General features: G+C 38.6%; 3 protein-coding genes across 7 annotated transcripts in view; 2 read left to right on the top strand and 1 right to left on the bottom strand.

Annotated features, from left to right (window-relative positions):
- The first annotated feature begins 1154 nt into the window (after positions 1-1154).
- LOC103998319 (putative pentatricopeptide repeat-containing protein At5g43820) lies at positions 1155-2984 on the top strand. Its single transcript, XM_009419763.2, has one exon. It carries the CDS (start codon positions 1163-1165, stop codon positions 2831-2833), a length of 1671 nt encoding a protein of 556 aa, XP_009418038.2. The 5' UTR covers positions 1155-1162; the 3' UTR covers positions 2834-2984.
- Positions 2985-8475: 5491 nt separating this feature from the next.
- On the top strand, positions 8476-9721 carry LOC103998271 (sex determination protein tasselseed-2). Its single transcript, XM_009419697.3, has 2 exons — positions 8476-8634; positions 8747-9721. Exons 1-2 carry the CDS (start codon positions 8549-8551, stop codon positions 9573-9575), a joined length of 915 nt encoding a protein of 304 aa, XP_009417972.1. The 5' UTR covers positions 8476-8548; the 3' UTR covers positions 9576-9721.
- Positions 9722-12744: 3023 nt separating this feature from the next.
- The window catches only part of LOC135650095 (E3 ubiquitin-protein ligase listerin-like), a 35314-nt gene continuing 24520 nt past the window's right edge, over positions 12745-23538 (bottom strand). For 2 of the 5 annotated variants that reach the window (XM_065169219.1, XM_065169221.1), the window contains 7 exons: positions 22123-22930; positions 19235-19952; positions 18058-19142; positions 17517-17972; positions 15347-15577; positions 13644-14037; positions 12745-13239 (listed from right to left, as the gene is read on the bottom strand). In XM_065169219.1, the coding sequence (XP_065025291.1) occupies positions 13810-14037; positions 15347-15577; positions 17517-17972; positions 18058-19142; positions 19235-19952; positions 22123-22930 (3526 nt within the window). In that variant the 3' untranslated portion in view covers positions 12745-13239; positions 13644-13809. The remainder of the gene's footprint in view (positions 13240-13643; positions 14038-15346; positions 15578-17516; positions 17973-18057; positions 19143-19234; positions 19953-22122; positions 22931-23538) is intronic. The other 3 variants (XM_065169222.1, XM_065169223.1, XM_065169220.1) reach the window with 2 other exon arrangements.

Below are 23538 nucleotides of genomic sequence, written 5' to 3'. Positions count from 1 at the left end.
GAGAGAAATGCAGTACCGCACGTGAGTGTCCAACATGTGTGAGACATGTCGACCAAAGCACCTAATTCCAGCTCACAATGTGAAAAAAGAACCTACTTTTCCATTCATTTGATCACGTAACTTAAGTAAAGCATTTCTGTGTTTGGCACTTTCCATTTTTCTGATCTTTCGTTGTGTTATATTGAGATCCACAAGTAAACCATTAAATCATTTGTGGAAAGAAGTAACGATTATGATTTACAAGTAAATCATAGCAACAATAACTTTTACCGATCACATAAAATAAAATTTATATTGAGATCCTTATAGTTATGAAATTAAAATAATTGACTTTATTTTCTCTAACATCGTCTCTTTTTATTATGTCTAAATTAATGCTTCTTAGTCTACTCTAATTTGATAAAAAGAAAAACTTTTAATTAGATTTCGTGGGGAGAACTTTGATTGTTCTAAGCAATTGCTAGGGAATAGGTCTTGTTCATTAACGTTACTTTCAATCTCCATTGTGAATGTTACTTTTTCTATGCAACAACAGACTTTTACTGTTTGTTTATTTTTCATTTAAAGCTTTCCTGCTTGGAAATGTTGTTCAGATGAATGCAGCAAGTTGCATATGAATCGTTGTTCTGCTGAGAATAATTATTGTTCGGATAAATTGATGTTCATTTAAAGGTTTCAGATGAATGCCACTGTTGCGATCCCATATCAGTGTATTTATTCATTGCTGCTGCTGCTGCTGCTGCTTTGTTGTTCGTTCGTTCGTGATCAATCCCCAAACCAAAAATTACTCAGCACCATTGCAATGAGAGTGAGAGAGACCAATTCGCGGGAAGAAATCAGCCAATCGCCCCTTTCTTTTATCATTTAATTAATAATTCAACTATTTACAAAATGAGTAAATTCTTTTATTATTTAATTAATGATATGCGTTGTTTCTTTGGTTAATACAATCGATGACGTTAGAAAATAAAAAATAAAATTAATTATTATACTTTTATAACTCTTAGGATCCAATTTTGTCAATTTTTAATATATAGAAGAAACTACGATGCGCGAAATTGAAGTCCAATTTGTACGTATCTGTCTTATATGATTCCGACACGTGGACGGACAGGATCATCCAACGTCCCCGCTTTAGTTGCCTGAGACTCGAAATCTGGTAATGGCGATTCTTCGAATTCTAGGGTTCCTTCGCCCTCTCCAAAGAAGCCGATGCCAACTCTCCGCCTTGTCCTTCGCTAGTCTTCTTCGATTCCTCTCCGTTGATCTTTGCGAAGGCTCTTCCGATCCTATTGAATCGAACACTAGCCTTTCCGAGCGATTCGTCCTCGAACAGCTATCGGAGCTCCTCTCTATCGATCCTGAACCTCCGAAAGCCCGCCTTTTTACTGAGAAACCAGCTCAAGAATCGGCTTTGATTAGCCTTCGAGATCGAATCCTCACGCCTGATGAGAAGCTCCGCGGGGTCTTTCTTCAGAAGCTGCGGGGAAGATCCGCCGTGGAGTCCGCGCTCTCCACCGTCGGCGTCGACCTGACGGAGAAGATCTTCGCCGATGTACTGAACAGGGGAAGTTGGAGCGGAGAGGCGATGGTCTCCTTCTTCGATTGGGCAATGCAACAGCCAAAGGTGACACCTTGCGTTGAAACGTATAACGTGATGTTGAAGGCGCTTGGCCGGAGGAAGTTCTTCGATTTTGTGGAAGAAATCTTGCTTAGAATGAAGAATGCTGGTGTCCAACCCAACGCAGAGACCGTGGAGATTCTGATGGACAGTTATCTTAGGGCTCGCCAAGTTTCTAAAGCAGTTCAGTTGTTCAGGGAGTTGGAGGAGATTGGAGCCAAGTGTAATTTGGAGTCTCTCAATATACTTTTGCGGTGCCTGTGTCGAAGGTCTCATGTCAAGGTTGCAAATTCTGTATTCAACACTACTAAAGGAGAAATTCCTTTTGATAATGCAACATATAATGAGATTATTGGTGGGTGGGCGAAGTTCGGTAGGCTTGACAAGGTAGAGCATTATTGGATGATGATGATGATGACCGATGGTTTGAGCCCTGATAGTGTTACGTTTAGCTACATCATAGAAGCATTAGGACGAGCTGGCCAGATCGATGATGCTGTGGATATTTTCGAGAAGTTGGAGGAGAGGGGCTGTGCTCGAGATACTATGACATACAATGCGATGATCTCTAACTTCATATCAATTGGAGACTTTGACAGATGCATTGAGTACTATAAAGGTATGACACAAAGCGAGTGTTTGCCAAACATCGATACTTATACCAAATTGATTGGTGCATTCCTCAAAGTTAGAAGAGTGGCTGATGCACTTGAACTGTTCGATGAGATGTTAGGTCAAGGAATTTTGCCCAGGACTGGGATGATTACATGTTTTATTGAGCCTCTTTGTAGCTTTGGACCTCCCCATGCTGCTATGCTTCTTTATAAAAAGAGTAGGAAAGCAGGATGTATGCTGTCTTTGAAAGCATACAAGCTTTTGCTTATGAGGCTTTCAAGGTTTGGTAAATCTGGAATGGTGCTGAAAATCTGGGAGGAGATGCAAGACAATGGTTTTGCTTCTGATAAGGAAGTTTATGAGTATATAGTCAATGTACTCTGCAATATAGGGCAGGTTGACAATGCTGTTCTGGTTGTGGAGGAATCACTGCACAAAGGTTTTTGCCTTGGTAGAATAGTTTATAGTAAACTAAACAACAAACTATTGGAGATGAATAAAATAGAGACTGCATACAGACTCTTTTTGAAAGTAAAAAATGCACGTCTCAATGCTAATTCACAGAGCTATTGGCGTGCAAATGGTTGGCACTTTTGACCATGGGTCCTATAAATTTTGACCATGAGTGCTTGTTCAGTTCTTATGCAATGCTAAATTGTTATTCACCCATTTGATAAAATTCAACCGCGATGAGGGGAATTATAGTGATTGTAAGTTCACTGTATATATGTTCATTGAGGTACCTTCATCCTTATGATTTGATAAAATCCAGCTGTTGAGGGAATGTGCCTTTAATTGCTTGCTAACGATTTGGAATACTAGACATGACAGTTTACAGACGTCAGGCCAAATCAGAACATCCTTTGTTAGTAAATCATTTCAAGAAGTTAGCTTATCCTTGTTGTGAACTTTTTCTCCCTTGAAATTTCTTCTTCTCTATCTTGTTTGCTCAAATTTTAACCTGTGGTAATCTAGGTTATCATGCAAGTGTTATGCTTTTCTAGACAAATTTTCAAAGTATCATGTTAAATTTATCCTGAAGTGCAATACTTTATCCAAGATAACTTTAAAGTTAAATCAGATAGTTTATGTATTCATTGTTTGCCAAGGACCTGCCTTTCTTCATATGGGAGTATCTAACGAAGTATATGGTATCCAATCTTAATTATGGAATTGTTCTTGTGAAAGTTATTTACTACATTTTGACATTTGTGTTCATTGAAAATCAAGTATAAATTCCATTGAATATTCATCTAGATTATATCTGTTGTTTTTTATTTGCACTTTCTTGCTTTCTTTTAACAATTTTTCAATAATATGTCTGATGCTTCTACATGTCTATTTTCAGTCATATACAATGATTGATTTTATTCTCATTTTCTGCATGAACTAAAGTTTTCCAGTGTTTCTAGTTTATTCATGCAATGTGGAAAGTATTCTCAGGTTACTTTTTGCTTTTTACCTCTATGAAATTTTTGCATATGTTTGTCGTTTGCCATGTCTACTGTGTTTGTTTAATAAGTAACTACTCTCTCTCTCTCTCTCTCTCTCTCTCTCTCTATCCCTCCCTTTCTCCCCCATCTCAATAAGAAAACATTGCTAAATGTGAATTTCATCAATGAATAATATAAATTCATTTTTAGTTAATCGTGGTTCATTCAGTAAGATATTCAGTAATATAAACTCATTATTAGTTAGGCTTTTTTGTTTTCAGATTTCCTTTTCAGTTTAGCTTTATCTTATGGAGTTCTTAGACAGGGATCAACACTGTAAGAGATTGTTTGGTCACTTCAAATTTGTATCGTAAGTGTAAGAATTTATGATGTTAATTGCAACAAAAATCTACAGTCATTGTTTCTTCAGTCTCAGTGATCAGTGTTCTCAGTTACTCCTGATAGTGTCATTAGCATTGTCTATCAAAGATTAAGTAGTGCTTTGCATGTTGTGATGGAGAGTGGGGCTGCATGAAACTCGATTCCGATTTGTCTAAGCCAAGCATTTTTCAATGAGCTGACCATACTCTTGGATGCTGCCAAATGCTATAAGAAACTGGACTTGCTCAAGACACAGAACGAAGGAATGGGGATGCAAGATGCTCCTGAAATTGTGCACTAGATATGTTGGAAGTTATATGTTCATTAGAGAAAATTTATGTTATCATGAATGGTTGTTGAAAAGACTGGAAAGATTCCTTTTTATTTATTTCTCTGACCTGGCCAATGTATCCTCAATAAGAGAGATGCCTCGGTAAGGATTTTCCACAATGTTCACATCAGCTCGATTTTTTGGTTGGTATTTATTAATCATGAATCTTGTTAGTGTAACTTGCCATTTTTTCTTGCATTATGTCCTTGTGCTTGTGTTGGTCTTCAAGTTAAGCTACTCATGCTCATGCTTGTTTCTATTGGCTTTGTAACATCAGCCACACTTCTGTGTAAGTTCCGAACATAGAGGTGATCTTTCAATGATCTACTCTATTGGAAATGAAAACTGTGGAGCTCAATATTACTTCATGTACGATATTGCTCCTGAAGATAACAGTGCATCAAATGAGCATTTGCTTCCCTCTCAGCTACAGAATGAATTACCTCCTTGTCTGTAGAAACTCGATTTTGATGGATTTTGTATTAGCAAACATGATACTTCAAGGGTGTATGATTCTATATTGACAGCTGAGGTTTCTGCCATTTGTAATGAATTTCTGTGTGCTGCACATCATGAGATCAGTCAATTACTTGTGAAACTGATCCTCCAACTTCAATTATTTTGAATGATGGGAGAAGTGATTGGTTTTGGCATCTCCAATCTGTTCTTGGAGATTGCCCATCCTCGAGCAATAACTTGATGTGTGTCTACTTCATAGAGAAACAAATCAGGTGATCTACTTGTTACTGTTGAACATGTACAACAATATAATTGAAGCCTAAATAAAGCTTCAATATGATCGATTAAGCTTGGATTTGAAGGTGTCAAGTTATTGAAGCCTAATTGAAGCTAAAGTCGTCTAGCTAAATCATATCTTTTGATTCGATTACAAGTGATTGCAACCCTATTTCTCTGTCTGTGTTTTAGCAAATAAGGCCAGCCAAATTATAATCTATATTTCAGTCACAGAGTTGACATCAGAATGGGGTAATATTGTTTGTGTTTGTCTTGAAATGATGTTGTGCAATAATATTTTTGGGTGATGACAGGTGAGAGTGTAAGTTTTGGTTGCTGGTAGCATTGTGCCAATAACAATGTCAGCATATTTATCATCTTCATCCTCAAGAACATAAAAAAGAATTTAAAGAAAACAAAGTTGCTTATAATGTATCAAGTAGTGTCATATCTTTGATGACACTCTTAGTTCATGAGGCTCTCCTCGATACGAGATCAATTTGTATTTGTTCTTAAGACTCAAATATCGAATCATGATCTCAATCTTGCTGGTATGTCATACCAAGATTCGTTCTTGATAATGTCTTATGAGAATTCTAATGGATCATATTGTGCAATAAAAAGATTTGGAAAGCCAAATCTATATGATGTTCCACCAGCCTCGTCATGGAATAGTATGTATCAACCACCGGTTGTGCCATCGGCAGATGACGGTCCAGATTTGGGGGGTGTTGTGATCCATAAAGCATATTTTTTGTGCATGCATAAATGTGTGCTTCATCACATGTCATATTTTATAATGTCGTTCATGATTAATAAAATGAAAATAGCCTTTTCTAATGAGATTGTGTATCAGACTATATATACACGTATCGATGTCAGGGACCATTCCCTGCTACTGCTCCCAATACGCATAGGATTTGTTGAATAGATGGTATCTTTTTTTTTTATTCGAGAAACTTGTGGGGTTTTATTTTTCTTATTTTGTGTTTCTTCATTCCCTACTCATCTTTCATTCATGTTATTTTGATTTATGGAACTATCAAATATGTAATGGAACTTTCTAATTCAATAATCTTAATCTTCATTACGAAAATGACTCGAGCGATAGTTTATCAAGATGAATTTGTCGAGATCGTAAGAGAGGGTATCAAAGATAAATTTAATAGGATCATCTTTTGACACTCTAACTCAAATCATACCTTTAAATAGCTACTCTAAAGGAGAAAATTTTTTTATAGTGTTGAAACTATATCATTTTTATTTGAAAGTAATATAATAATTAGGATGATGGTAACATAATATAATGTGTCATTTTATTCGAACCTGATGCAGAATCCACATGTCAGATTCATCATTGGTGGAGGTGATAGACAGTTGAACACACATTAGAATGGCAAAAAGAAAAAAAAACAATTTGTGATGGATCACAAGATGAGACTAACTTTTCCAAATCTACTGACTTGGAAGGTTAATCCACCGTATTAGGTTCGAAGTAGGTGGTGTCAAAAAATCTTCTTCGGTCAGCAATGGAAAAGTCAGAGTCCGCGAGGATGTCAAACAACCGCAAGGAAGAAGCATCCTGCACGACTTTTCAGCTTCTTCTGAATGCTTTGGAGTTGCTTTCGTATACGTGTCTCAACTACTATGTGAGATAGGCTACAAACTTCCAGCTTCGCATCTCTCTTTTGTTCCAGAAGAGGAGATGCCAAACTTGTATCTTTTAATGGTGCATCACCACCAAGCTTGGTTGTCAGTGGAGGGAGGCATGACTACTGAAGAGCCAAATAATATAGTAACAGTAAAGCAAACCTAAGATTAAACAGTGACCAATGTTTGATTGATGAGACATTACCTTTGTTGAATACAAAAAGAAATGGTAAGACTGATATAACTTTTATGGGAATTAAGGCCCTAACACCTGAGGAAACTTGTCCTCCAAGTTTTCCTATAACTGAACATTTTCAACAGCCAATCCCAATAATTTTCTTACTGAAGTATAAAAATTAGAGGTTCTCATTCTTTTTGCTTGTTTTTGCTTCTGGTTTACCTCTGTGTTATATTTTCTTTTAACAAGCTAATACTATATATATATATATATATAATTTCTGGTGTAGCTTATTCTGGCTGATATCATTGTGTTTAGCATGAAATCTAATGGAACAAACTAGGAATAGATCACCCAATGAATACTATCTAGGAACACACATGGCACAAAATGGTACTGAAAGCCAATTTGCTGTAAGAAGGGATTCATGCTATAGATCTTTTTGTTCTGTTTACAGATCCATTGAGATGGGTATGATTGTTGTGCATGTCGAGGATGTTCAAATTTGGTAGAGATTATTCAGCATGATGCCGAGTGCAGGAAATCCAGTATAGATTAGCTGATGCTGAGACAACCACTAAGCCTTGCATAGATCTCATTCATGATGCCGCAACAAACATCATTCTCTCCACGCTCAGATCTAAAAGCTGGACAACTGAAGAAAGAAGATGGAATGCGTGCTCAAAGATTGAGAAGAGCACGCAAGAGCTGATCGCAGCAAAATCAAATTGAGATGGGATGTTTAAGCAGCAATGAAGGATTTGTGTTCAGTGTTCACCCTCTTCTGAGGTGTGGGAGCAGCTTGCACATATGACTGGAGTAAAGAGCCAATTGAATGACATCTGCAGCTCCACTCTCTGAAGATACAAACATCTACTGTTCTGAGGTGTGGTGCAACTTGCACACATTAATGACATCTCCAGCTCCACTCTCTGAAGACACAAACAGTGTTGCCTGGTAGTACGAAGCTCGCATTAGTTTATTGGTTTCTGCACATGACTGACCTTGTTATCCTCCCCTTGCTATGCTCTGCAAAGCTGACTGCTTGCTGGTAGTGTGACCTATACGCCACTCTCAGAGGGCTAAGCATCACTTCTCTTTTGCCGGAAAATATGGAGGAGGGGGAAACTAATTGTCTCAGTACAAACACAAGATAACAAGTGTTCGGTGTTGATGTGCAGCAGTTCAATTAATCCTCATACCAAACAATCGATCCGAGGGAGGTTGTCATTCCAGAAGAAGGAATGCAGGAAGGTGAAATCAATGAGCAAAAGTGGCCAAACAAATTGATTCCGTTGAATCTTTTAGAGACTCTTCATTCATTCCGACATGGTTGTCAAAGTCGAGATCCGCATGCGCATGAGGTTCAAAGTGTCAGAAAAGGGTGGATGGGAACTTTCTAAGAAGGAAGAAGGCCTTCACCTAAACCCTCTTCCCCGCCCCCGCCCCCCCCCCCCTCCCTTACGAAGCTTATCAACAAACACCCTCACTTCCCCCTATATATATACATCTCTCTCTCTCTCTCTATCTATCTATCTTGTTCAACATTTGCTCTCTCTCTCTCTCTCTCTCTCTCTCTCTCTCTCTCTCTCTCTGTGATCAGAATGCCTGCTGCTGAAGTGATGACTGAGAAATCCCATCAAGGGATGCATGTTCTTCCTTGGGAAGCTGGTACTCTTTTGCACAAAAGGTAGACTCTCTCTCTCTCTCAGAGACACACATACACTACATTACCTCTAGTAAATTTCTGGTAGTAGAGAAGCCTGAGACGATCCATGTGTGTTGTTGTTGACATTAAATAGGCTCGAAGGGAAGGTGGCGATCGTGACAGGCGGCGCCAGGGGCATCGGAGAAGCCACCGTGAGGGTCTTCGCGCGACACGGGGCGAAGGTCGTGATCGCCGACATGGAGGACGTGGCGGGCGAGTCGCTGGCCGCGTTGCTCGGCCCCTCGGTGAGCTTCATGCACTGCGACGTGAGGGAGGAGGCCGACGTCGAGCAGCTGGTGAGCAGCACGGTCGCCCGGCACGGCCGCCTCGACGTGCTGTGCAACAACGCAGGGGTGCTGGGCCGGCAGACGCGGCGGAGCAAAAGCATCGCGGCGCTGGACGCGGACGAGTTCGACGGCGTGATGCGCGTCAACGTCCGGGGGACGGCGCTGGGAATGAAGCACGCGGCGCGCGCCATGTTGCCCCGCCACGCCGGCTGCATCATCTCCGTGGCCAGCGTGGCCGGAGTCATGGGAGGCCTCGGCCCCCACGCCTACACCGCCTCCAAGCACGCCATCGTCGGGCTCACCAAGAACGCCGCCTGCGAGCTGGGCGCGCACGGCATCCGGGTCAACTGCATCTCGCCCTTCGGCGTCGCCACGCAGATGTTGGTGAACGCCTGGAGGGACGAGGACGACGGCGAGGACGGCATCGAGTTCGTGCCACCGCCGACGGAGGAGGAGGTGGAGAAGACGGAGGAGCTGGTGAGGGGGCTGGCCAATCTCAAGGGTGCAACCTTGACGGCCAGGGACATAGCCGAGGCAGCCTTGTACCTCGCCAGTGATGAGTCTAGATATGTGAGCGGCCACAACCTCGTGGTGGATGGAGGAGTCACCACCTCAAGAAATCTCATTGGGTTGTAGGTGGTACGGCGCTGAGCCAAAGCCACCACCACATCGTTTCTTTGTTCTTTTGTGCATCTCTCTTTCTTTCTCTGGCAAGAAATCGAAAGCTCCCAACACTGTTAGAACAAACATTGCAATGCAAGCATATTCTTGAATTGTTTGAATTCCTGCTTGTAGTCTGCTCACATTATCTCCAATGCAGTTGTTCTGCAGGTGAATGCAACGCTCCATGTTTCTTAATTTCTTCTGATCAGTTGCTTCTGCTAACATATCGAGTCATCCACTTCTTCATTCTTCAAGATTATTTTACTCATCGTTACAACACCTCATGAGTTGACTAATATTTACAGTGATATGCTTCTGTTTGTTCAGTGAGAGCAGAACCCCATTGAAGGTTTCGAGAAACAAAGAATACACATAATAGGAGAATAAAAGAAGTTGGTATAGAGAAAATAAGATCTGTGTTCATATCATTGTGGTTGTAAGGGAGAAAAAGCCCATCGAATTTTACTGCATAGGGAGTGAAATGTGTAGATTAAAAACCAAAGGAAGAAAGCAATGAAAGGCACTTTGGAACCAACCCAATTCAATTGCCCCACTTAAGATCACAAATAACAACTCTAGCAAAGTGACACCTCACTATGCAATTTCAACTATATTTACTTCACATGTCATTATTCTCACCATCGTCATGATTCAAATTTACGTTAAACTAATCGTAAATTCTCATCTTCATTGGGTTAAACACACACAAAAATTAATGGGACAGAGTCACTATGAACTCATCATCCACCGGAAAAGGTACTGCTGAAGCTGTGAAAAAGTGTCAGGAGCCAAGCTCGGAAACTGAGAGGCCTTTGTGGAGCTGTCATTGCTTTGGACGGTGAGTTAAGAAGCGATAAACACAAAAGGTGGCTTGATCAAAGTGATTGAATATATTATATACATCGGTACAAGGCTATGCATAGAGGACAAGACGTAGCATTTGATTTTTCACACTTGTGCAAACTCCCAGGGCTTGTCAACTCAAACATGTAGCCCACTCACTCCCTATGCCGCCTTCCATTGGCCACTGGGAACAATTTGCCATGAGGCCTTTGATTGTCATCTTCCTCATTCCCATTACTTTATCAACACAACCTCATTTTGACAGCTTGCTTCAGTGAGCTGAGCTTCGCTTCAGAATCTAGGGCTTGTAGCACCCCAATCGTACTTGTAGCTAAAGCCAAGAGAATCGCACCATTTTATTCATACAAAACTCGAGAGATCCAATTGCTTGAAAGTAAGCATCACCAGCTACAATCAAAAGCCTGTCTGCACTGTGCAGTGCAGGCGACTTGAAAGCAGTAAGGCTCTCCAACTCCTTACATTGTGGTGGAAGGGGATCGAGGACGGCTCGAAGTACACGAGGACTTGGAGGTTTGAAGCAGGCAGAACAGGAGAGATGATGAGGTGGTGGATCATGACAGGCATAAGAGATTGTGGTATCTGGCACGGTATGACCATATCTGAAGATAATGTTACTAAATGCCTTGACAAAATGATATGAACCTTCCTGCTCATCGCAGTATAATAAAAAGAACTCAACTATTAATCAAGTCCTTCAGCTGGAATGATGCAGCTTCACACCTGCTTAGCTTTTAAGCTGGAATAAGTATAGGAGAAATGGAGCTTTCACAAACTAATTGGAGATCAGGTGTTTTTATATTTGAACAGCTAAGCAACAGGTGTGAAGGAGCACAACATTGTGCTAAGAAGCTTAGCCTCAGTTCTATCAAATTATTATCTTTTTTGTCACTTGGAAGAGGCAATTTGATATGAGATTTAGCTGATCATTGTTGAAACTGTGGACAGAGGGATAATAGAAGCATGTGTATTGACATATGTATAATACGATCGGATCATACAGGAGAATCAAATCAATCTCACGGTTGCTGATATTATGTATGGCACACATTTATTTATTTGGTCAAGAAAAATAAGCAAATGGTTGGGTGGGTGATCGTTAGTTAGCAGTTTAATAACCGGAAAATTGACCTTAATCTCCTACCTCAGATCCAATTAAGCTGTTGATATCCCACAAGGTATCAGATTCAGATACGCCTTCAAACCCAATTTTAGTCGAATCCACCTCACTTTGGTTATCAGCTGCAGGACATGAAGGTGTATGGCATTTTTTTCTACCCAAATCAGTGGAAGTTTATTTTCCTCTATGTTTTCCTCAAGAAAATTGAAAAATGTAGATCACTTGAAGTGTTTTAAAGTTGGGGAAAAAAATTTCTTGAGTCAATTATATATGGTTTAATACATTGATTAGGAAATTATATGAATATTGACTCTAGTTCATGCTCAAAAATCGGGTAGATTGATGTTGAGATGCAAAATAGTGGGATCTTGGTCAACTTTAGATTGGACGACAATATGAAATTGCAGGATTGTTAATATCGATCCTGACTTGGTTCTTTATGCACTCAAGCTTATTCGATGTATATAATCCATCTTATTTCTTCAAATATTTTTTCGCCTATTAGCATCAACTCTATTTAAGCTGAATTGTAAGGCTCGATAACAGATCACTACCATTGATCTATTTACGTGTGAGAGACCACATCACTCATAAAACTATATAGCTTAATCAGTTTACATTATAATACATATATATATATATATATGAGTGAATTTTCAAAATAAACCTCTAGCTATGAAAATTTTTCACGAAACATCTCTGGACCCATTATCGCTTTTGCTCACTAATGCTCACAACCCTTACGCAAGGGCCACCGCAACTTTTGCTAACCTCGTTGACCCGACCCTACATTCATCGCCCGTGACCTATCGCCCATGACCTTAAGGAGAGAGCACTAAAAGCTATTGTTATCAATTGCAACACTTGCATGAGAGCCCACCATCGTCACCACCACCCACAACTTGACCTGGCTGTTGCTAGAACCACGGTGACCTTCGCACACACAAGGGCGAGTCCAACAAGGGTTGATAAGATCCACAAAGACAACGACAACCCTCACACTCCTTCCTCATGCAAGGGCCACAAACAAGCGCGAGGGTCGTGTAGAGGCAATGTAAGGCAACGATGCAAGACAAAGGAGACAATGGCCAAGGGCAAAAATGATAATTAATAAAAAATATTCTTTTTTTTTCCTAAATTAGGACACTAAAATACCAATGATATCAACACCACAATTCATACTTGATCTCTTTAAGTAACTTGATTCAGAACTAACTAGCACCTGAACTGTGAAGATAAAATTGTTTGGACGAGGGTTTTGGGGAGAGAGATGTATACATTTCAACCTGATTCATCCAAGTTGAACATATGACTGCTAACAAGCCACATATCATTAATCATAACGAGTATGGAAAATTTTATTCTCCTTACCCAGGATGATCCGAACAAATTGCTGTCGATCAAATACAACCAAGTTGGTGAAGCAGATTAGTGAGAATTCAAGTTTTGTGGATGGTCCAGAGAAGGATGCTCTCAGTTGCCATCAATGCAAATACCAACGATGACCGTGATGTGACTGATATGATTGTGATCTTCCGAGGGGGCTCGATGAAGAACTCCCAACTTCAAGAAGCGGGGCACGGGCAGCGAGAGTTTTTGCTGCTGCTGCAGCATTGTCTCCTGAATAGATTGTTTGCTTGAGATTAGTAATTGGATCTGCAGTAAAACCATAAATAAGAGCAGCTAAATCAGGGGCAGGCCAAACATTAGACAGGCTTCTACAACCTTGCACAAGATTATCTCAGCAAGAACATAAAAACAAAGTCTCGATTCAGATCATACAAAGGCAGATGTTATCAATATCAAATTGAGAAACAACAAGGCCAACGTTGAGATCATACTTCCAATGTTATCAATCGTACATGATAAATGTACCATTCTTTTCTCTTTTTTTTGGTCTTTTTCATGTTAGGTTTCTGCATGCTTGAATATTCTAAATTTACATTTAATTAAAACTAAACAAAAATAAAAGAAATTGTAAATAGTAAACCGGACTTTAACCCAAGGAAATGGAAACTGCAAAACCTGGCGTAGAGTTCAGGTCACAGGCAAAATTTTACCTATTCTCTTGAGAGTCCGGTTGTTGCTTTAAGAAATTCCATGACCGGCTGCATCTTCAAATGATTCTGAAGGCTGCTACAGTATGGTACATCTCCCCGGACAAAACTCATCCATATGATTTAGAACCGTATACCAAAGTATATACAATAACTGAAGCAACATAGATCAGAAAGGAGACTGGCACAATGGGCAAGTTGATTTATGAGAAGTTGAGAACCACTTGTAAAGGCAAGCAGAGTGAAACTTGTGCTTGCAAGTCTTGCAAGCAAGCCGAGGAAGACTGTGATTTGTGGTGTGGATTATGCTGTAACAGATAGGGCATTCCTCAACACCAAGGAACTCTTTGTCAAAATCGCTTTTCCAAATTAGAATTGCCTCGGCTATTGCACCATTCTGCATGCAGAAAAAAAAGACTTTATGATACCATATACATTTTAAAAGAAGAGGATGCACATATTTCATCACAGCTGGTCAAATTGGAAAACCAGGAATAGGACCCTTGGTCAGTCTGGTTTCACTCTCAATTATGTCAAAAATCCAAATTGAGCTGGGTCTGATTGGACAGTTTTCTAGTCCGAAAGAACCAGTTGATCCAACCAGACTCGGTTGATTACTAATGTCCCTATAAAGACTGAAAACTCTTGTTTATCTATTTGTTACAATCATTGCATAAAGAAATTTCTATCCTCTAGAATGTTAACAAAAGAATAGAATAAATCTAAAAGGGTCTGGAGACCTTGGAAGCAAGCCCTAAGTTGCTATTATCTATCTTGTTAAAGCCATAATTCTTAATATTTAATTTTAATTATATGTTATACGTTACTTTCATAATTTTGCATAGTCGTAATTTATGTTTTAATAAAACGTGATTCAGAGCAATAGGTCCACTGGTTCAAACACTAACTTAATGACGCAAGGCTTAGATGGGTCGCTGCTAATTACAATTCAAGACAACTGAATAAGAAGTTTAAAACTGTTTACAAGAATGAAACGATATCAACAAGCATTACAACTTATACCAGGGAACAGTTAAACCAAAGTAACAACGAAAACGTAAAAATATCTGTCACAGATAGCACAACAATTTTATTATTCTTAACTGGGTGCAGTGTCTGAATTGATAGTGGAATTTGCTTTCAATTATTAATCGATTCATATGAAATAAAAATGTAGCACCATCTAAACTCAATTCCATGCTTAACATTGTTTATAAAAGCCAATAGAAACTAGCAACCACCAAGGCCCTGTTTGGTTTGAGGAAAGGGGCAACCATGGGATCAAATTACATGGAAAGAGGTCTGCTATTAGTTTTTGATGCACCGTAGGTCAAGTACAAAAATCCACCTATATAATCGTCACCAATTTCCTGTACTTGACATTGGATCAGAAGCCACAAACCCAACTATGGAAGGTTAAACAAAGTATGAAGGGCGTAAATAATACTTAATTAAAACAAATGTGACTTCAATCTACTGGTATATATTTTTAATAGTATGAACAAATTTAAGGTTAATTCATTTAATGTATTTTAAAGCCAAATAAACATAACCTAAAAACCAAGCTAAGTATTTTATGATCCAACCTAATCATAGCCAAATGAACATGGGCAATAGAAAGAAAACAATATAAGGTTATAACTAAATATAATAGAACATAAAATAAAGAACATAAAAACTAAGCACAAAGCTGGATAGTGCGTGACCTGATTACGAATGAATGCTGTCAATGACAACAGCCACTTTCGTTGTCTTACTTCACTAATACCCAGACTTCTTGTGCACTCTACATCCACTGGGCGCAAGGGGTAAGAACTCGGAAGGCGAATTACAAGATCCATCCCTGTCTCTTCTTTTTTATAAGTAGCAATTATCTCAGATGCTGACCTATTTACACTAACTGAAAAGTTCTCATCTGCAAAGACAGTTGCTTTTACCTGCACCAACCAAAAGAAAGTTCACGAGGTGTAATGTTAGCGAAGTTCTCAAGTAACAGCAGTTTAAAGCTAGCTACTGCATTTTTTAACACTAGGACTGTCTATGAAGAAGAAAATTTTGGTCAGGGTTGCTTTCTCAGCAAAGAGAAGCATACTTATCATTTGTACCCATACATAACAGAAATATAAATGCATATTTTGAATGACAATAGAAACTAAAAAGAAATTACTTCTTCTTACATTCAGGATGCATTAACCATTCCAAACAGTAATGATTTCCCAAGTTTCAGTAATGGGGTTATCAGTGGGTAGTACTTGTGGCCAAGATTCGTAATTTTATATCGTACCGATGTATTGAGCTTTGCTCGGTATGATACGGTATGAGCGTACCGAGCAATACGCCAAGGTGTACCACTCGATATATATATATATATAGGAGGCGTTCGTTGCCTCGACGACGTCGCCTCTTTTTCTTCTCCTCGTTGCGTCAAACAAGGAGAAGAACGTGGTCTTCTCCTCATCTGCGGCGTTCAACGAAGACGTTGAAGGCTGCAGATGTCTCTGGCCTTCGGCGAAGAATGCGGCGAAGAAGCCGAGCCCCACCTCTCCGTTACCTCCTGGATCGGGATCATTGAGGGAAGGCGACACTAGATCAGGAAGCATCGTGGTTCTCCCGATTCTCCCTCTTCCTCGAGCGCCTTCTCCCTCGCCATAGCCAGGTTGATACCGTCCGGTAGTGGGCTGTCCGCGTACCGGTCTACTAACGGACCGGTATGTATCACCCAATATGGGCAGTATCATTCAAAATTAAAATCCTTGCTTGTGGGTACATAAATATTTTGACCATGAAAAAAAAGGGAAGTGTCGTTGATTCATCCTAAAAGTGCAAATATCAGACTTTACATATTTCACCAACACTTACTTGCTTGGTGACCTTTACTAATCAAAATCTGTCCAAATTTGTCAAAGCTCAGTACATTTGAGTTCTTAATTTATCAACGGCAGATGGATCAACTCTTAAATTAATGTGGCATAAGGCAGATAAAAAATGAACTTGGTTTCGATTGTTATTTTTAATGAGGGTAATTCACTAAAATTAACATCTGCCAAACAGTAACACCAATAATACGTAATACACATCTTTTATTACATTGATACAATTACTGGACACTTCTTTCCTTTCAAAAACACATCACAATATCTCTTTAAACTCTATCATAAACTTTTCTGAGTTGAATAAAAATCATATGCAAATTTTTTCTCTATATATTTCTTCATAACTAAATAAAGAAACAATTTCCATGGTTGATCTTTGATACATAAAACAAAATTGATCCTGAAAATACATGTAAAATCTTATTCTTTCTTAAATTATCATATTCCCGAAAGTTCGTAGGACAACTCATCAGCTTATATCCTTCGTAATTAAAGAAACTTTGAATAAACCCCCTCCCCTCCCCTCCTCTCTCTCTCATTTTTATATACAGATCAGACATTCTTTTAATTTAAAAAATTTGTTAAATCAACTATTCAATTTGCAGAAGTGACTCCTAATAGGGGCTTCTCTTTTTCAAGGGAAGAAAACTTCAAGAAACCACAACTTGGTTCATAAGTTCCCTAAAAACCTAACTTGTGTTACCTTTGAGCATTCTCAATTCATTTCCAGCTTGGGGATTTTCTCCACATTAATCCCATCCAAAAATATACTTAAAGTAAGTCTTTAGATGAATGAAAAACAGAAGCAAAAAAGAATAATCAAGTCTTACAACTTGGTTCAGAAATTTCCTCAACCCTTAAAACCCAATCTGTGTTACCTTTGAACAATATGAGAGTTTGTTTCCAGCTTGGAGCCTTTCTCCTTAAAGGACAATTTAATTGAACTATGTGCTTAGATGAATAAAAAACAAAGCGCAACAAACTTTTTGACGAACAAAATTACCTGGGAGAATTCATTCAAAAGGAGAGGAGGACTGCACCAAGCTTTAGTAAAGGACTCGATCACAGTTAACAGAGAACGGTCACGTAAGCTAGAAAACCAATTGCGCACATAAGAAGGAAGACGATGAATCATCATTCCATATATTGAACCAGCAAGTGAAGCCACTGTCTCATTTCCAACAGGCCAAAGTGACTGTACATATAATGTCAACGAGCATGTTGTAATCGAATGCTTAGCAGCATTGGCAGCTTTAGAAGCTTCAACTACTAGCTCAAGTTCCTTCTTCTTTAGATTACTTGCACCAATCTTCAAAGGAATGTGTTGGAAAATGCAGTCTAATATCATTGGACTAATAGAGTCCTGTATGTGTTGGACAATTTTTTCCCTAGCTTTGGAAGAAGATGGAAATGAATTTAGACATGAAAGCAGTAAAGCCCAGGCAATAAAGAGATTTACCTGCAAATTGACACAAGACAAAGCTGCTTTCAATGCATAACAGCAAGATGATGATAAACATAGAAGATAAATAACACAACATTACCCTATCTTGTGATAACAAGTCCATTTTTAGAAGCTCGGCACTTGGTTTTTGGATCAGAGAGGATAACTCATCTCTAAAAGAGAAAATTCCTTCTGTAGATAATTCAACATTTGATGAGAGGTCTGACTCCACAAACAAATTACCTTCTCCTTCTAGACTACTTTCTTTAGCAAGTGAAAGATGACACATAGGCTCAGATGAAAGTAAACTGTAAGCGGCAAACTGTAGATATGAAATTGGTCTCGATGAGAAAAGAATAGCATACAACGCATTGATGGAACCCTTGCTAAGACCCCAAAGTTCCATTGACTCTGCTGCTGCACTTTTCACATGTTTAGGAGAGTTACTAACAAATGAGGCAACTAGACCCCAAAAATATGAATAAGGAAGTCTACTTGAAGCTACAATAGTTGAAAACACCTCATTGCACGACATTGCAATAGCCTCCGTAGCACCAGTTGCAAAAAACAACCTCAAGATACTTGCCATAATTCGATCTTTCATGTCTGCCCACTTTCCTAGTCTTAACAGGTGCAAAGCATTGGTACTGTCTGTTTTGTGTTCTTCAAGCTGTGAGACAAGACGGAATATAACCAAAGCAGTTGTGGATATACTTATTATCAATGAATCATAAGCCTGAACTGATAGTTCAAGTTTCTTTGCAGTATGTTCCAAGTCATCAGTAGTTGTATAATGGACTATTGCATCATCTATGCTCTCTGCTATTTCCTCCATCAACAGAACAGACAATTCAATCCACCTATGTGATTTATCCAACACATAATTCCAGTCATCTTCAACAAATTCCTGCCAACAATACCCAACTGAAACTGCTGTTAGCTTTGCGTGATGAATCTGCACCAACAATGAAGAAACTAAATCTCCACTAGAGGAAGAAATAGGAGATATCTGATCAATGGCTGCAGAAGCATCATAGCAGTACAGCTGCTTTCTGAATAAACTCAGAAGCAAAGATGACTCATTATTGCTGGCATGCCTCAGCAAGTCAACAATAGAATTTCCAGTTTCCAATGTTGTCCTTAGAGGAAAACAAGATATGACAACTTGGATCCATTCACCAACATCTGCAATAAAGTCTCAACAGTTACACCATGATATGAATAGTGCTTAATTGTCTTTAATAAACAGCTTAACAGAAAGAACAACATGCACTTACTTTGTTCTGTTTTTCCCAAGCATAAAGATGGAAAAGAAAGAGATTTTTCAAGCCAACTTATGATATATGTCCTCACTAAATTGTCTTCTGTAGATGATAGTGAAATATTTGCAATTGCATCAGTAGATTCCGAGCTTTCTAGCAATGATTGAATAGTAATACTTATAACAAAAGGAAGAACTCTGAGACATGACTGATCTATGGAGGTGTCCATGAAAAGTCTGTCCACTAGTTGTTCAAATAATACAATAGCTGCAAAATTTCCCCCAACCTTTTCATCGACAAACATAGAAGAGAGCATGGAAACTAGGCCACGCAAAAATGGATCATTAATTTTCTCAGCCTCATTATGTGGAACCTTCCATGAATCAAAAGATATCCATTGATCATAACTGCCATGCATAATGGTTCCGTCAAGCAACATATTGATGATAGAAGATGTAACATTTGCTTCAGGTATAGATGCTTCAGTTTTTGCATATTTGTTCAGCAATGGTAGGAATGACTCTGTAACACTGCTCTCTTTCCAATCCCATGAGCAAAGCATTTCAGCAGCAAGCCACTCCCGTTTGTAAGGAGATGGGAAGGATGAAACAATCTCAGTGTCTGGTGATGCTACTGAAGTACAAGTCTCTGTAAAACCAGCAATTACTATGTTGACTCCAAGCCTTGCAATAAGCTTGTCAACAAAAGCAACAAATCTATAATTACTGTGTTCCTGCATCAGTCCAGTCAACACATTGAGTTAATAATGGGTACTGTATGATTAGGTCATCAAAAGAATGTGGCAAAATAATATTACTAAGAAGATCTTAAATAGCATTGACAAAAAGAAACTGATTGATAAGTGCTAATAAAAGCATGGATGTGCATTTCTATAAATAAGGATATTAAACAATGACTTATAAAGATGATACTTAGGACTCACAGTAAAGGAACGCATAATCCATCAAGAAAGCATTTGTTCAAGTGCAAAAATTCACTGCTAAAAACCAAAATATTGATTCAACAAAGATAATTAGCATGTTAATCACATGGGATAAAAATGGCTAAGCACTTCCTAACAACCAAAAGAACAACCAAAAAGCAATGAGCATCTATTCCAACCAAAAGAATGAACTTCAGTACCGGTACTTGTTTTAATGGAAGGATAAGTCTACCTCATATTTAACAGTGCCCCAAGTATCACGAGAGTTTTAAACAAATTTAGTCCAAACAGAGAAAAGCAAAAGAAAATATGAAAACTACTTAAAAACAGAGATTCACTCCTTTTGACCACTCCCATCATTTATAGCTATTATCTGTACTTAGACTTTGCTTCGAACCAAAAGATCATCACCTCCTATCCTCGAAGCACATTATGGAGATTCATAACTGTTCTATTGTGTTCATCTGCAATTTGTTTAGCTTATCATGCTCCAAGAAACACAACAAATTTAATGCACATATATATTACCGAGTAATGTAGAGAAAACATATCCTCCAGAAAATGGATTTGGGATTTTAGCATGTTTCGAAGATATTTTTACAAGATGATACAATTTATACAAACATCAGAGATGTTCAAATACTGAAAATTGACCAGATAAAATTTATTGAAAACTAATAAGTACTATGTTACCAGGAAGTTCTTGGTGTCATCAAAGTCATGCCAACTTGTCAAGAATCTAGAAAGTTCTAATATACATCAAAACAGTGTCTGTCATACCGAATCGTATCACCCGGTACGGGCGGTACATACCGGTCCGACAGGCCAGCGGTACGCGGACCGCCCGGTACCGGTCCGCACTGTAGCAGTGCTACAGTGCTCGGTACACCTGGGTGTACCACTCAGTACACCGTACCGTACCGGTACCGAGCCCAGATCGAAATACCGGTACGGTACGGTATTGCGAACCTTGCATCAAAGTGAGGTTTTAAATATGGATCAACCAGTATGCATTAACCGGTCCAACCAAGAAGCATTCATTATTATCTTCTGCTATTCTATTAACCATACCAAGCAGTGCCGGCTGATATACCATCTAGTGTATTGCTGCAGCAGCGATTTCATAAGATACCAGTATTGGACAGGTATTTAAAACCTTGCTTTTGAAAAACCACAAACCAGCCATTTATGCTCTGTAATATACACATACATCTGATACATCTAAAAACACAGATATATAAACAGTAAGTATGGTTATCCATGTCCTAATATATTGCTGTCATTTTCTGTTGCAATGCATTATCCATGACAAGCTTCCTTATAACGTTGGATGATTCCTCATAAATTGTATGTTTCCAACATAATTATGCAGTCACACTAAGTGTGACTCGAGCTCAATTTGCATTTATTTTTTCAGAACAAAGGGCAAGCAAATAGCAATCTTGGAACTTGTCTTACTTCCTGTAATAACAGGCTGACATTCCACATAAGTTGAACTCATTTTCAATGGACCATGATATACAATTAGCCTCTGTATTACAACAATCATATTTTCTTTACAGATAGATTTTTGTGGTACCTAACGAAATAAATAATAACATCACTCTGGCAAAAGAAAAAAAGTTTAAATCCTAGGTCATAAAAGAATGACAGATGCACGATGCTGCAATAAGATGAATGCCACCACATAAAATTTCATATGGACACTGACATCACATGTAATCATCACAAAGAAAAGATCCTAACAAAGAACTTTCAGGGGCATATATGCATATGTTGAAGCATCAAATTCTAGAATATGTTCCTCTGACAAGAATGCATGCCCAAATCCAGCTTTCTCAAGGGTATAACAGGACAATAAATATTATGCAGGCTTACATATGCAATTACTGTTTCCCAGCAAGCAAAAGACAGATCAACTAAAAAAATGTAGCCTATAATAGCTTTCAATGTTCCTTACATTAATGCCTGTGGAAGTTGCCTCTTGGAAGGTTGCCAATATGCTGCCACGGCGGATGAATGGTTTGACCCACAATGGCCAAGATTTCCCCTCAGACAACAATTGATCCAACAAAATTTGCAACTCTTCTTTGTTATGGCATATTATTTCTAAAATATCCAGCATCCATTCGCAACATGAATGAGATATTTCAGGAGCAACTAAATCATCCGTGTCAAGTAGCACAAACCTTACAGTCTGTACTATAATGTTTCCCAACCTTGATCGAGTATCTGCACTCAAGCTTTTCCAGAAAGAACTACTTATAGTATGGCGAAGAGCATGTATTTTTCTTCCCAAATTTAACATGGCATCATCCTGCTCCTTGGAATCATTGCTAATAACATTTTGTGCTGCACAGACTGAGACATCAATATCAGTGGTATTTTTCAAACCCTCTGAACTATCATCCTGGCAAACCTGAGATGTGATACTATATTGCCAATCAACAATGAATAATGCTGCTAAAATAGAAGAAACCAAACTGCAATTCTTATCAATTATATTCAAACAATAGATGCTACCCTTGAGAACTTCAAAAGCAAATTGGGCCATTGCAAACCTCGTTGAGAAAGATGGCTCTTGCAATTTCAGTAAATCCTTAGACTCAGAACATTGAAACAAAGAGCAAGCAAACTCTGCCCAACAAAATGAAAATGAGGTAAGGAATGATGCCAAGTTTTTCAGAATCTCCTCCCATACAATAGTACATGCTTCTTCAGATAGAAAACACACTTGATCATCTTCAACAGAGCCTCCAAGTACCGCACTGCATGATATAATTATTCAGGAAGCAAGCTTATCATCATACAAGTGAATGTGATAAAAGGAAACAACATGTAACCAGAGTTCTCTCTCCCTCCTTTACTAATGTGCATATTAGTCAACAATGACAGGTTACATCACTGCAAACTGCACACTGTCATCTATTGATGACATTATGAGCTGCTAATTCACTTATCTTTGACCCTACTAATTTAGGAACTCAGAATGCTCACATTCTTTGGACAGTTTCTTTTGAGAAGCTTGATAGTGTAGATCTAAAATCTGATATACATCCTACTGGTTTGCTCACTATTGCACAATTGATAAGGTGCATGAAGTTCAAATAATACTTATAAGAAAAACTGATTATTATCTCCATACGCATGAATAATCTAATTGATTTAACCAGACCTATGAGTACACTTGTATTACTATGATCTCAAAGCAAATCAGCTACAATCCCATAAACATCGCTTTCAGCCAACTAAAACCTTGTACCACTGACTTCACAGGAATACAGCAAACACTCAAACCAGATCAAGAATGTTTTCTAAATCCAATCAAAATGCAGAAATAAAGCATAACTGCTGATAAAGAATGCACTTTAATAGT

Source organism: Musa acuminata, chromosome BXJ3-9, assembly GCF_036884655.1.
Source record: "Musa acuminata AAA Group cultivar baxijiao chromosome BXJ3-9, Cavendish_Baxijiao_AAA, whole genome shotgun sequence".
Lineage (NCBI taxonomy): Eukaryota > Viridiplantae > Streptophyta > Magnoliopsida > Zingiberales > Musaceae > Musa > Musa acuminata.
This window is presented reverse-complemented; position numbering and strand designations above follow the sequence as displayed.